The 13,348-nt window shown below is 46.3% G+C and overlaps 1 protein-coding gene across 1 annotated transcript in view; it reads left to right on the top strand.

Moving 5' to 3' along the window:
• MUC16 (mucin 16, cell surface associated) overlaps positions 1–13,348 on the top strand; it is a 101,120-nt gene that overhangs the window by 82,223 nt on the left and 5,549 nt on the right. Inside the window, exons 38-50 of the mRNA XM_035726177.1 lie at positions 693–817; positions 910–977; positions 2,669–2,841; positions 4,214–4,249; positions 5,301–5,366; positions 6,265–6,386; positions 6,487–6,554; positions 6,712–6,884; positions 8,135–8,265; positions 8,608–8,675; positions 9,493–9,641; positions 10,692–10,855; positions 11,189–11,256. Of these exons, the coding sequence (XP_035582070.1) occupies positions 693–817; positions 910–977; positions 2,669–2,841; positions 4,214–4,249; positions 5,301–5,366; positions 6,265–6,386; positions 6,487–6,554; positions 6,712–6,884; positions 8,135–8,265; positions 8,608–8,675; positions 9,493–9,641; positions 10,692–10,855; positions 11,189–11,256 (1,411 nt within the window). The remainder of the gene's footprint in view (positions 1–692; positions 818–909; positions 978–2,668; positions 2,842–4,213; positions 4,250–5,300; positions 5,367–6,264; positions 6,387–6,486; positions 6,555–6,711; positions 6,885–8,134; positions 8,266–8,607; positions 8,676–9,492; positions 9,642–10,691; positions 10,856–11,188; positions 11,257–13,348) is intronic.

Here is a 13,348-nt window from a genome sequence, read left to right as displayed (position 1 = left end):
ACCCAGCTCTTATTTATCCAGGTAAAAAGCTCCATGTATAGTGAGTGATCAGAAAGTATTTGATTATTTGTTTTATATAATGAACACTTATATCGTGTTTACTCTGTGCCCAGCACTGTGCTTAAGCACTTTACAGAATTTGACTTGTTCAAACCTCATTACAGCTTTTGAAGTAGTAATAATTATTATCTACAGATGAGTAAATCAAGGTGCAGAGAGATTGGTTGCAGCTCCTAGTTGGCTTTTTTTTTTTTTTTTATGCAATGCATAGAAGATTGGCATACCTGGGTGTAAGAGAGAGACAGAGAGAAAGAAAAAGAGAGGAAACGAGAGACAGAGGCACAGAGAGATAAAGAGATAGAGATGGGGGAGCAGAGAGAATGTGGAGGACAATGTCTGGGGTTTTTCCTGGTTCTACATCAGTGTGGTAAGTTGGAGCCTTTCCTTCCCAGAAAGAACAAAACCACTAGTGTTTTCACAGAGCCCTCCACTCCTGCACCTGGGTGGGAATACCATCTCCAGCCCCCAAATCATTAAGCCCGTCCTGACTTGCTGCTGGAGATGTCTCCATTAACAAGCGACCCTCAGATTTATCTGGAGGAGGACAAGAAGCCCTTGGAAGCCCCACAGTGGGTAGATATTGGGCGCCCTGACCTTCCCACAAGCCTTGGCTCTCCCTGCACCTGTCACAGCTGGGGAGGTCGGTGAGGAGCCGTTCACGCTGAACTTCACCATTGACAACCTGCGCTACTCAGCGGATATGGGCCACCCCGGCTCCCGCAAGTTCAACATCACAGACAGCCTCATGCAGCACCTGGTGAGAGGCCAGCTTCCCCGTCCCCACCTCCATGACCCCTCCTCCAGGCTGTCACCAGCTGTGACCACACTGGCCCTCTCCTTCCTCTCCAGCTCGGCCCATTGTTCCAGAGGAGCAGCCTAGGAGCCCGATATGCAGGCTGCAAGGTCACCTCACTAAGGTGAGAACCCCTCCACCCACCCACCATGGCCCATCACCAAAGGACAGGACTTCTGACTATGGGGGGCCACTCCCAGTTGTGGCAGACTGTCTCGGAGGGTCCTTTTTGGCACCCATGTCTTTATGTTACATTATTGTTATAATTGTGACAAAATACGTATAGACATAAAATGAGCCATTTCACCATTTCAAAGTATACATTTCAGTGGCATCTGTTACATGCACGATGCTATGAACCCATCACCACTAGTAGTTCTGAAACTCTTCATCACTCAGGCAATTACTTGCACTTTTCTGGGTTAGTATGCATTCTGTTAGTGTCTGCAAAGCACTTTTCCATCTGTGTTTTCCATTCCACTGTGATTGGTGGCGCAGATCCTCTGAGGCAGGTGGTGGGTACCACAGTGACAGCACAAGCACTGCCCCTGCATTCATCTAGTGGAGAAAGCAGAAATTAAGTAGGAGAATAAATATCTAAAAGGGTTTCAAATATAGTAAGGTGGTGGGAAGCAGAAGTGCATAGAGATGGGAAAGCAGCTTTACCCAGGGCACAGGACCGTGTGTCTGTGCAGGTGATTTCTGAGCGGTATCCCGGTTGGAAAAGAAGGATTTGGCCATGAAAACTGTTCCAGGCAGAGGAAACAGCATGGGCAAAGGTCCTGAGGTAGAAATGAGCTTGGCATGTTCAGTGAACAGCAAGGAGGCCGGTGTGGCTGGAGCAGATAGAGAGGGACAGAGAGAAAGGAAGTGCATTTCCAGATAGCAACGAGGTCTACACTATGCAGAATCTTGACGGGAATTGATTTTTTTTTTTAATTTTGGTAAAAGACGCCATAACAGAAAATTTACCATCTGAACCATTTTTAAGTGTCCGGTTCAGTAGTGTTAAGTATATTCACATTGTTGTGCAACCGAATTTCCAGAACTTGCACAAACCGAAACTCTGTATCCATTAAACAACAGCTCCCCACTTCCCTCTACCCTCAGATATTAGCAATTGCCATTCTACTTTCTGTCTCCATGAATCTGACCACTCTGAGTACCTCATTACAAATGAAATCATATGGTATTTGTCTTTTTGTGTCTGTCTTATTTCACTGATCATAGTGTCCTCAAGGTCCATCCACGTTGTGGCAGGTGTCAGGATTTCCCTCGCTTTTAAAGCTGAATCATACTCCATTGTATGGATATATCATATTTTGTTTATCCATTCATCAGGACTTTGGTTTTTGCATGGAACAGGCAGTGTGCGAGGTGCTGGGAGTTCGGCACAACAGTGAGCCAAACTGTCCCATAACACTTCCTCATGGAGGCCACTGTCTGAAGAGAAAAGGAAAAATAATATATGTTAACAGTGAGGGCCATCAGGGCTGGGATGGGGGAAGCTTGAGGTACTTAGTGGCAGCCAGGACCTTCTCTTGATTCAGCCTGGGAGGGTTCTTGGAGAAAGTGTCTAAGTTGAGATCTGAAGGATGACTGGGAAGTTACCGGAGAGTGAGGAGAGAAGGGGAGAGACCTCCAGACAGAAGTCGCTGCACGTGCAAAGATACTGGGGTGAGAGTGTGTGGCCAGGTGGAGAAACTGTGAATGGTTCAATAAGGCTGGAACACAGGATATGATGTGTGCAGTGACCACGGGTGGCAAGGTGCCACATGGGCTGTACTCCCTACACATCGATCTCTCCTTCCTCAGGTCTGTGAAGAATGGCGCCAAAACAAGGGTGGACATCCTCTGCACCTACCGGCAGCCCCCCAGCAGCCCAGGTCTGCCTGCCAGGCAGGTGTTCCATGAGCTGAGCCGGCAGACCCGTGGCATCACCCGGCTGGGCCCCTATTCTCTGGACAAGGACAGCCTCTACCTCAATGGTGAGCGATTCTCAGCCCCCCTCACTGCTTCCACCCCTCCATCCCACGGGTCAGGTCTCTAGGGGAAACCTTGAGACAAACTCAGGTGTGAATCTCAACTCCATACCGACCCCCACCCTCCAACTGTCACTCCGTAAAACTGTCCCTGATCACACCTGTTTTGCAGATGAAGAAATGGAGGCTCTAAAAGGTTAAGTAATTTGCCCAAGTGGGTGTAGCTAGAGAAGAGTGGAGCCAGGCATGAGCCCCAGCAGTCAGCATCCAATGCTATGCCCCACCCGATGCCTTTAACTCCTAGAAGGGTCGTTCCAGGGGATACATGGGGAAAGAAAATCCCACATCTGTCTCCCCTCCCAGCTTCTCACCCTAGACTAGAGATGGGCTTCTCTCCTCGTTGGGGCCCCAATGCCAGGAAGTTAGGTGGGCACTCTGAACATCTGTGGGGTCCAAGTTCTGGACATGCTGGGCATCAGCCTAGAAGCCAGGAAGGGACAGTGTTTAAGGGGGTGACCCTCCTCTGGGGTTCTGAGGGGCAAAACATGGAACATGGTGAGGTTTATTGGAATAACTCAGCTTCTCTCCTCTCTGTCCCCAACTTGGGGATGGTGTTTGGCAACTCACACTTTCTTATCACCATTGCCACACCAGGTGGGCAGGGAGACATCCTGGTCCTTTATGACTCCCATTTCAGCAAAGAGGGAGATGTGCAGAGAAGGGAAGGGACCTGCCCGTACCACTAGTAGGTTTGTGGTCAGTCTGGGTCTTGATGTTGTGATTTCACATCTGTTCCCTTCACCTTGGCCATTGCAGGGGCCAGTTTAGGGTATTTCCCCCTGTAAAATATGCTTCATTTTGTTCACTCAGTCATCAGTCACCAGTATCTGCTATAAGCCGGGCCTTGTGCGTGGCACCAGGGACAGACAGGCTACATGGACAATCTGTCTTAATGTAAGCTCCAAAGGGGCAGAGACATTTTGTTCAGTGTTGTATTCCCCAAATGTAATAGAACTTGGCACATAGTAGGTTCTCAATAAATAGTTGTTGGATGGAGGGATAGATTGAAGGGAGGGCAGAAGGGTCGATGGTGGGATGGATAGATATGTGTGGGAATAAATGTGTGAATATAAATGTGATGAGAGTCTCTTGGGGGCATGCTGGAGAGGTGGATAGGGAAGGGTCATCTCTAACTGGAAGATCAGGAAAACCTTAATGATGGAGATGACATTTGAGTCTGACCTTAGAAGATGCAGAGATGCTTACCTGGTACACAGAGGGAAAGGCATCCAGCAGCAGGAGCCCCACACGGACAAAGGCATGGAATATCTGGGATTGTTCTGCCATCTCCCCTTATGTGTGACATTTTTGTTTCCAGGCTATAATGAACGTGGTCCAGATGAGCCTCCGACAAGTATGTATCTTTGCATCCAGTACCAAAAGCCAAACTTTTCTCCTCTCTAATAAGGGAAGCTCTCCCCAAACTCAGGCTGTTTTCCTGAGTGGGGCCAGGTGTCAGTGGGAAGAAGAATGCTGAGTCCTTGGTCTCTTCTGGGCCTGCAGGCATGACATTGGCTTTCTAAACTTTCCACACCCTTTTGGGTTGGAGGAAGAAATTTGAACAAACATTTCCTACAGGGGTGCGGGTTGAGGTCAGATGATGAGTCCCTGGCTCCTGAAAACAAGATCTCCTACAAGGGCCACAGAAGGGGCCTCAATATAGAGCTGAAAACTGTGGTGGCCACTCAGTGGTTTGGCCAAATTTGCCTGTTCAGTTGTCCAATGATCTCTTCATCTATCTTTTAATCCATCCATTCTTCCATTCTCCAAGTTATCTCTTCTCTCAGACTTCTCCATTCTTCCTTCCTCCCTTCCCTCCATTCATCCTTTCTTTCTTCTTTCCCTTTGTCCACCCATGCATTCATCCGTTCTTCCTTCCTTCCGTTCATCCATCCATCCTTCCATCTCTCCTTCTTTCCTCCATCCTTGATTCCTTCTCTCCTTTGTCCATCCTTCCATCCATCTTTCATTTTTTCCTTGCTTCCATCCATTCATCTCTCCATCTATCCTTTCTTCCTTTTCCCTCCATCCATCCATCCTTCATTCATTCTATGCTTTATCCATTCTTCTGTCCTTCCTTGCATCCATCCATCTGTCCACCCGTCCATCCGTCCATCCGTCCGTCTGTCCATCCCATCTGTCTGCCTGCTTTTCTGCCCATTCATCTCCCTGTCCTCTTTGCTTAGTCTCTCTCTTGTTCACCTACCCTACTTTCTTGAGTTTATTTCACTCATGGGCCCATTCACCCCTCTGCTCACACAATTCCTCCTTCCCTTATTCTCATTTATGGCACACCTGTGAATGCTTGTCCTGGGACAACCACTGCTGGGGCCCAGGCAAGCTTTGGGGAGTTTCTCCCACTCTGTGGGGACTCTGTTCCTTCCTGATGACTGCCCTTTCCACAGCTCCTGAGGCAGCCACCACATTCCTGCCTCGTTCGTCACCACCTGTGCAACTAGAAGCCACCACAGGTATCTGGGAGATCCCTTTTCCTTCCCAAGAAAAGCTCTCCAGCCCCACACCTCTACCAGTCAGTTGTAAAATTCTGGTGTAGGACAGTCATGTCAATAGCAAAGATTATCCTGACAATTCCATCTAACACATACCCTCATGGAGCCCCCAGCCTTGTGAGATCAGCAGACCATTATAACACAGTGTGAGACATTTTAGGGAAAGGCACCTAATATGATTTTGAGGGGAAGGGCTTTCTGGAGAAAGTTTCACCCAAACGGAGTCTTTAAAAATGAGGAGGGGTCATCCAGGAAAATAGGGGATGAAGAGTTTTCTTGGTATAGGAGATTCAGTGAGCAGAGCCTCAGTGGCCAGAAACGGCATAGTGTATGGAGAGAACTGAGGGGGATTTGCTTTGCTTAAAGCATTAAGCTTAACCTGGAGTAGATGGATAAGTGAAGCTGAAAGGTTGGCAAGAACCATATTGGGAAGGACCTTGAGTACCCGGTCGAGAAGCTTGAACTTGACACTGAAGGCCAAAGGAATCCATGGGTAGTGGTGACTATACTGAAATTTTCACTTAAGAAAATATCTCCTAGTGTTCAGTGTAGAGAACATTCTTTAGAGAGGGCATCCAGTACGTCTCCTGGGGTGTTGGTCCAAGTGAGAGAAGATAAGGCTTGGGCTGGAACAGGATAGAGAGTGGATGTATGTGAGGACTCTTCTGCAAGTGGAATTGGGGTTACTTGGAGGGGAGGGAGGAGGAGCTGAGCAACATGCTGGTTTTGACTTGGGTGACCAAATGGTGGGTGGTGGTGCCACTGGAAGCGAAGATGACAGAGTACAGCGAATGCAGGACTCTGATTTGGTCTCAGGCCAGCGCCCAGTAGCAGCTGTCTCTCCCTTCTCTTCTTGTAGCTATGGGACACAGCCTGAAGACCCTCACACTAAACTTCACCATCTCCAACCTCCAGTATTCAATGGATCTGAACAATGGCTCAGCTATGTTCAACTCCACCAAGAGGACCCTGCAGCGCCTGGTGAGGCCCTGCTCCCAGCAGCTCCGAGGGGGATGAATTCCACCCAGCCCTTCCCCCACCCTTGTCTCTCCTGTTCACTCTCCTCCTCCTTCCTCCCCAGCTTGGATCCTTGTTTCTGAAAAGCAGTCTGGGCCCCTTCTACTCAGGTTGCAGACTAATCTCCCTCAGGTAGGACTTTTTCCTGAGCATTTGCCAGCAGTGACCATTTTGGTGACCAACCCTTCCAGTCTTCCCACTGACCTCCCATTTGCTCCTCCTTCCTTGTGGCCCCCATAGCGAGGTTTCAGGACCTCTCTTTAGAGTCCTCACATCCCTCTCTCCCCAGACCTGAGAAGGATGGGGCAGCCAGCCATGTCGATACCATCTGCACCTACCACCATGATTCCATGGGCCATGGGCTGGACAGAGAGCGGCTTTACTGGGAGCTGAACCAGCTGACCCATGGTGTCACCCAGATGGGCCTCTACACCCTGGTCAGTGACAGCCTCTTCGTCAATGGTGAGTGATTTACAGCAATCATTATTGGTCTCTGTTCTACTTTATTTACTCTTTAACAAGTCAGCCCAAGTTCTGATTAGGGGACACCCTCCCCAAACTCTCCATGGAGAGAGTCTCTCTTGTTATGTCAGGTAAATAGCATGAAATTCTCTGACAAATTAATATAATGAATTTTAATTTGAACCCCAAATGTCTGATTCATGGAATCTTTTGGGACAGGAGTTCTTCTATGTGAGGCTCCTCTATGTCAGTGATTCTAACCTAGAGGCAATTCTGCCCCTCAGGAGACACTTGGCAATGACTGGAGGCATTTTGGTTGCCACAACTGGGGAAGAGTGCTACCGGCATCTAATGGCTAGAGGCTAGGGATGTTGCTAATGTCCTCCAACAAACAGGAGATCCTCACCACCAAGATTTACATAGCCCCAAATATCATTAGTTCTGAGGATGAAAAACCCTGCTCTACATGGTCCCATGGTCCCTAGATGGGCACGAGACCAACTTATCATACTTCACCACAATTGTTTAATTATCCAACTCTACGAAATTAAGGTCTTGTAATATGGTACTACAGCCTCAGTTCTTTATGTGTTAGTACATCATCATACCCAGTGAATGAGTAAATGAGTGAACAAAATGGAGATGAGTATCTCAGCCCTGCTATTTGAGGATCCACTGCAGTTCACATTCACTCCTTCAACAGACACATATACATTACCATTCTGTCCCAAACCATGTGCTGGGTACAGAGATAGAACACACAGGTTCTGTCCCTGAAAATCTCATAACCAAGAGAACTGAATATTACTTAGGGACACACAAAAAAGGCAGAGACACTGCTATTAACAGGGTGCCCTGGAAGCACAGAGGAGGGACAATTCAGGGAGGGCTTCCTGGAAGAGGATATTATGTACCCAGTACTGTACTAAGCCCAGGGACATGGCAAGAACCAAGATCCCTACTCTCCTGGAGTTCCATCTCACTGGGGTTCTGAAATATGAGTAGGAGTTTTCCAGGAAAAGCAGAGGACTGAAGAACATTCCAGGAAGTGGGAACTGCATAAGCACAACAGAAACCTCACCCCGAGACTGTAAAATTCCAGTTTTCCCCCTCTGTGGGGTGACTTTCCATTTGGAAGCCCCCAGCGGGTGGGCCTGACTTTGGCTGATTCTGACAGTAGGCACCATGCCTCTCTCTGTGCTAAAGGCTAAGAGTCTCCAGCTGTCTTTTCTCCCTCTCATTGGCTCCAGGCTATGCACCCCAGAGTTTATCGACCCAGAGGGAGTATCAGCTAAATTTCCGCATCATCAACTGGAACCTCAGCAACCCAGACCCCATATCCTTGGAGTACACAGCCCTGTGGAGGGACATCCAGGACAAGGTAGTGTCTCTCTCACCTGTCCCATCTCTCCTTGGCCTGGGTGCCCCTCTCATTCCTCTGTCTGATTCACATCTATTAAGTGGTTATTTTAACTCTCCACTTTACCTATTATGTGTTCTGAGTTCTCTCAGTTTACGAAGGTGGTGCTCTGGCTGCCTTCCCCATTTTCCAGATGGGCAAACTGAGGCTCAGAAAGGGGAGTGGTGTGCCTAAGATCACACAGCCAGGATTTGAACTCAGAGCTCCTTTGCTCCAAGGCCTGTGTTCTTTCACTGGCTCCAGTAGCTCACCCCATCCCCAGGAGCCCTCCATCTCACCCACTGTCCCCACCCTTTATTCTAGGTCACCAAACTCTACAGAGGCAGCCAGCTACAAGACATATTCCGCTCTTGTCTGGTCACCAACTTGACGTAAGTTGAGGAGATTGGAAGCCCTGGCTGAGCTGGCAGCTTGTGGCTCTGAGCTTCCATCCTGGCACAGTCTTTGAGCTGAAAGTCACTGACGTGGTACCCATGCTCCCCCACGTCCCTGTCATCTATTCCCACCATCTCCTTCCATAAGTCTTCAAAGCAGGGGCAGGGAAAGGATTAACCTCACAGGGCCACCAACATGAGCATCCACCACCTTCTCCTCTTCTGGATACTTTCAACAAAGATCAGCCCAATAATAACATTTCCCATGGCCGCACCCCTGCTGAGCACTTTCATGCATTGTCATCTCATGGGATTCTCACACAGCCCCTGTGAGATGGATACTATCGTGATCATCCTCATCGTTCAGATGGGGAAGCTGAGGCTCAGATAAGTGAGGTGAACAGCTCAAGAATTGCCCAAGTTGGGTTTGAACCCAGGTCTGTGAAGAATGGGTGGAAGAACTGAAACATCTACACTGGGGAATAGGAGGATCATGGACACAGTGCTGACTTTGAGTGTTTCCAAACTTCAGTTCCTTTGTCTCTAAGATGGGGATTATTATAATAATACCTTCCACCAGAGTGATGGTGAGGGAATGTGTAAGTTACTCCCTAGAAGTGCTCAAGAGATGTTCATTATTTTTATAGTTGTTCATTCCCAACTCCTGGAAACCTTATATTTTTGGTCAGGTCTCCTCTAGCCTGGGAGATCATCTCTCACTTCTTGCCTCTAGGTCTTTGGGTCTATAAAAGAGGAACTCAGGAGACACTACTGGTGTTGAGTGATGGCTGAGTTCCATGGTCTTTGTCCCTAGGTTGGGCTCCATGTTTGTCACCATCCAGGCACTGTTCTCTTCTAATGTGGACCCCAGCGTGGTGAAGAAAGTCTTTCTGGACAAGACCCTGAATGTCTCATCACACTGGCTAGGCGCCACCTATCAGCTGGCGGACCTTCATGTGACAGGTGCAAGATTGGGGGCTGGTTTCATGGCTTGAAGAGATGGGGCTATGAGGAAGGAAGGATGGGGCTTCTCAGTAGCAGTGGAATGGATGGAGGCTCTGGAGGGGAAAGGGGGGCTTTCTGGAGGCCCATGTTGATTACCCATGGCATTGGATCATCCAACAGGAGGTAGGAAGAAAACATGCAGCAACTGCACCCAAGGGAATGATTATTTTTACTCGTAAATCTTTCTGACCCAAAATGTAGAGTATCCTGAGTTGCCAGAGTCATACATTGATTGATTGAAGGATGCGTTCATTCATTCAACAATATGTCATGAAAGTAAATAGGCACTGATGATGCACTGTGGTAACTGCTATAATCAGAGAATTTCAAGAGCCTATGGGAACCCCAAGGAGGGACACACACAGCCCATCTTGGAAAGTTTTCTGGAGGAAGTGATGAACAAACTGAGATTGATAGTGAACATGACCTAGCCAGTGGGAAGAGATGGGGAGTTGAGCTACATGTGTTTATAACCTAGAAGACAGAATATTTGGGGAGGCTCTAAGGAGTTTGATATGGCTGGAGCAAATACCTTGATGTGGGAGAAATGGCAGGTAAGGCTATAGATGCAGGCAGGGACTTTCTTAGGCACTGGAGTGGTATGCAGAGGAACACAACATAGAGTTCTGCTTTAGAAAGCTCATCCACTGGGTGCTGTATAGAGAGTAGATTGGGAGGGGGGAAAAGACCAGAGGCAGCAAGACACATTAGGAACCTTGGTCAGCAAAGGTGTATGACAGATGTCCCCTGAGGTGATCAGCACCTGCACTTGCCCTCTGTTCCCCAGAAGGGGCCAGTCTCCTCTTCCCCACATACTAGTGAGCTCTCATAATGCTTGGGGGAGAGTTGGATGGATAGATCAATGGATTCAAAGTGTCCAGGTGGATAGAGGGTCTCATGTAGCCCACCTTTAAAAATCCATTGCCAGGAATAAGTAGACTAGCTGGAATGACTTCTTTGCTAATTTCTTCACCTGACTGGGACTTTTATACCTTCTTTTTATTATAGAAGTGGAGCCATCAGCTCATCTACCAACAGACAAACCAACAAGCAGTCCCCGCCCTGAGCACTTCCAGCTGAGTTTCACTGTCACCAACCTACTCTATTCCCAGGACACAGCCCAGCCGGGCACCACCAAACACCGGCAGAACAAGAGAAGTATTGAGAATGCGGTGAGAATGGGGTTGTGTGTCCACTCTGTCCCCAGGTAGAGACAGACCTATGGACACTGGGTAGTCAGAGGGTTATTTTTCATAACAATTCGTGAAGACAGGTTCTTATGCCCATTTAGAAATTAAGAAACAGGCCCAGAGAGTTTCAGTAGCTAGTCCAGGGTCATATAACTAAGTCATACCCTGGAATGGGATGTCCTTTGGTACACATATCTGGGCTAGTGTTTGTTGAGATAAGAAAAAATAGATGGGGAAGTATGCTCAGTGGCTAAAAATTCTCTGATGCCACTTGGCCTGGGATGATGATCAAGGGAACATCGCCCTGTCTTTCAGCTCAACCAGCTCTTCCAAAACAGCAGCATCAAGAGTTTTTTCTCTGGCTGTGAAGTTTTAGCATTCAGGTGAGTTCCAGCTCAGGATCTAATCGCTCTGGAGACTCCTGCTGTCCTTTAAGTAAAAGTGTCCCCATGTCATGGTCCCAGTTCTAGCTCTTATGGAAGATAGCCCTGAGAGTATAGAACTGTTACCTAAAAACCAACTTGTTCCTAAACCAGTGAGCCCAACTGGCTTAGAAATTCGAGAAAGCCAGGGTAGACTTCAGCAGACTTGGAGGTGCCTGGTGTTGGGGCCATGCAATATGGAATGTAGCATCCATGCCTTAAGAAATTAGCTGTTGAAGTCAGGATCCATAGAAGATGGGGGTGGCTAGAACCAGATGACTTAGAATCCAGCAGTCTAATTGTGCTGCTCAGTAGTGTAGCCACTAATCAAATGAAGCAATCCAAACTGTTTTACATCTATTAAGATATGATTCACATAGAAAATGTACCCCTTTGAAGTGTACAATTTAGTGGTATATTTATAGAGTGGTACAACCATCCCGCTATCTAATGGTGGAATTTTTTTATTATGTTCAGTTAGCCACTGTATAGTACATCATTAGTTTTTGACGTAGATGTGATGTAGGGTGTGGAATGTTGTTGTTTTTTTTAATCCTATCCTCATTAGCAGTTGCTTCCTAGTCTTCCCTTGTCCGCATCCCCTAGAAAACAGTAATCTACTTTCTGTCTCTCTGGATTTGCCTATTCTGAACATTCCATATAAATGGATTCATATACTATGCGGTCTTTTGTGACTGACTTCTTTCCCTGAGCATGATGTTTCCAAGATTCATCCATGTTGTAGCACATATAGGTACTTCATTCCTTTTTTTATGACTAAATAATATCTGTTGTATAGCTATATTACTTTAAAAAATTTTTATTTAAATTCAATTTCATTAACATATACTGTATTATTAGTTTCAGAGGTAGAATTGAGTGATTCATCAGTTGCATATGACACCCAGTGCTCATCGCATCACATGCCCTCCTTAATGCCCATCGCCCAATTACACAAAGCCCCCACCCACCTCCCCTCCAGCAACCCTCAGTTTGTTTCCTAGAGTTAAGAGTCTCTTATAGAGGCAAACCATAAGGGGGGCTATACCATTTTGCGTTTATCCATCCATTCATTGATGGACCTTGGGTTATCTCCACTTTTTATCTATTACGAGTAATCTGCTATGATCATTCTTGTGAGTTTTTGCATCAGTTTGTGTCTTCAGTTCTCTTGGGCATATACATAGGACTGATATTGTATGGTCATATGGTAATTCTGTGTTAACTTTTGAGGAACTACTGAACTGTTTGCCACAGAGGATCTACCATTTCCCACTCCCACAAGCAATATATGAGAGTCCCAAACTATCCAGATTCTCACCAACAATTGCTATTATCCTTTTTTTACTATAGTCATCCTAGTGGATGTGAAGTGGTATCTCACTGTTGTTCCAATTTGCATTTTCCTAACAATTAGTAACGTCGAACATTTTTTCAAGTACTTGTTGGTCATTTATTATCTTCTTTGGAGAAATATCTATGCAAGTCCTTTTCCCAGTTTTACGTTGATTTTTTTTATTGTTGAGTTATCATCATTTTTGTATGTTCTGGATAGTAGACCTTTATCAGATATATGATTTGCAAATATGCTCTTCCATTTGTTACATTGCCTTTTCACCTTCTAGATACTACCTTTTGAAACACAATCATTTTTAATTTTGATGACTCTCAATTTCTCAATTTTTTCTTTGGTTGTTTGTGATTTTAGTCCCAAATTTAAGAAACCATTGCCTAATACAAATTCACAAAGATTTACACCTAGTTTTTTTCTAAGGGTTTTATAATTTTATCTCTTACATTTAGGCATTTGATTTGTTAATTTTTGTCTATGTTGTGAGGTATGAGTCCAACTTCATTCTTTAGTTTGTGGATATCTACTTGTCTCGGTACCATTTGTTAAATAGACTATTCTTTCCCTATTATCTTGGCACCCTTGTTGAAAATCAGTTGTCCATGATGGTATGAGTTTGTTTATGGATTCTAAGTTCTATACTTTTTAAAATTTTTTATTTAAATTTAGTTAACTTGTATTATGAGTTTCAGGGGTAGTATT

This window comes from Zalophus californianus, chromosome 1, assembly GCF_009762305.2.
Source record: "Zalophus californianus isolate mZalCal1 chromosome 1, mZalCal1.pri.v2, whole genome shotgun sequence".
Taxonomy (NCBI): Eukaryota; Metazoa; Chordata; class Mammalia; order Carnivora; family Otariidae; genus Zalophus; species Zalophus californianus.
This window is presented reverse-complemented; position numbering and strand designations above follow the sequence as displayed.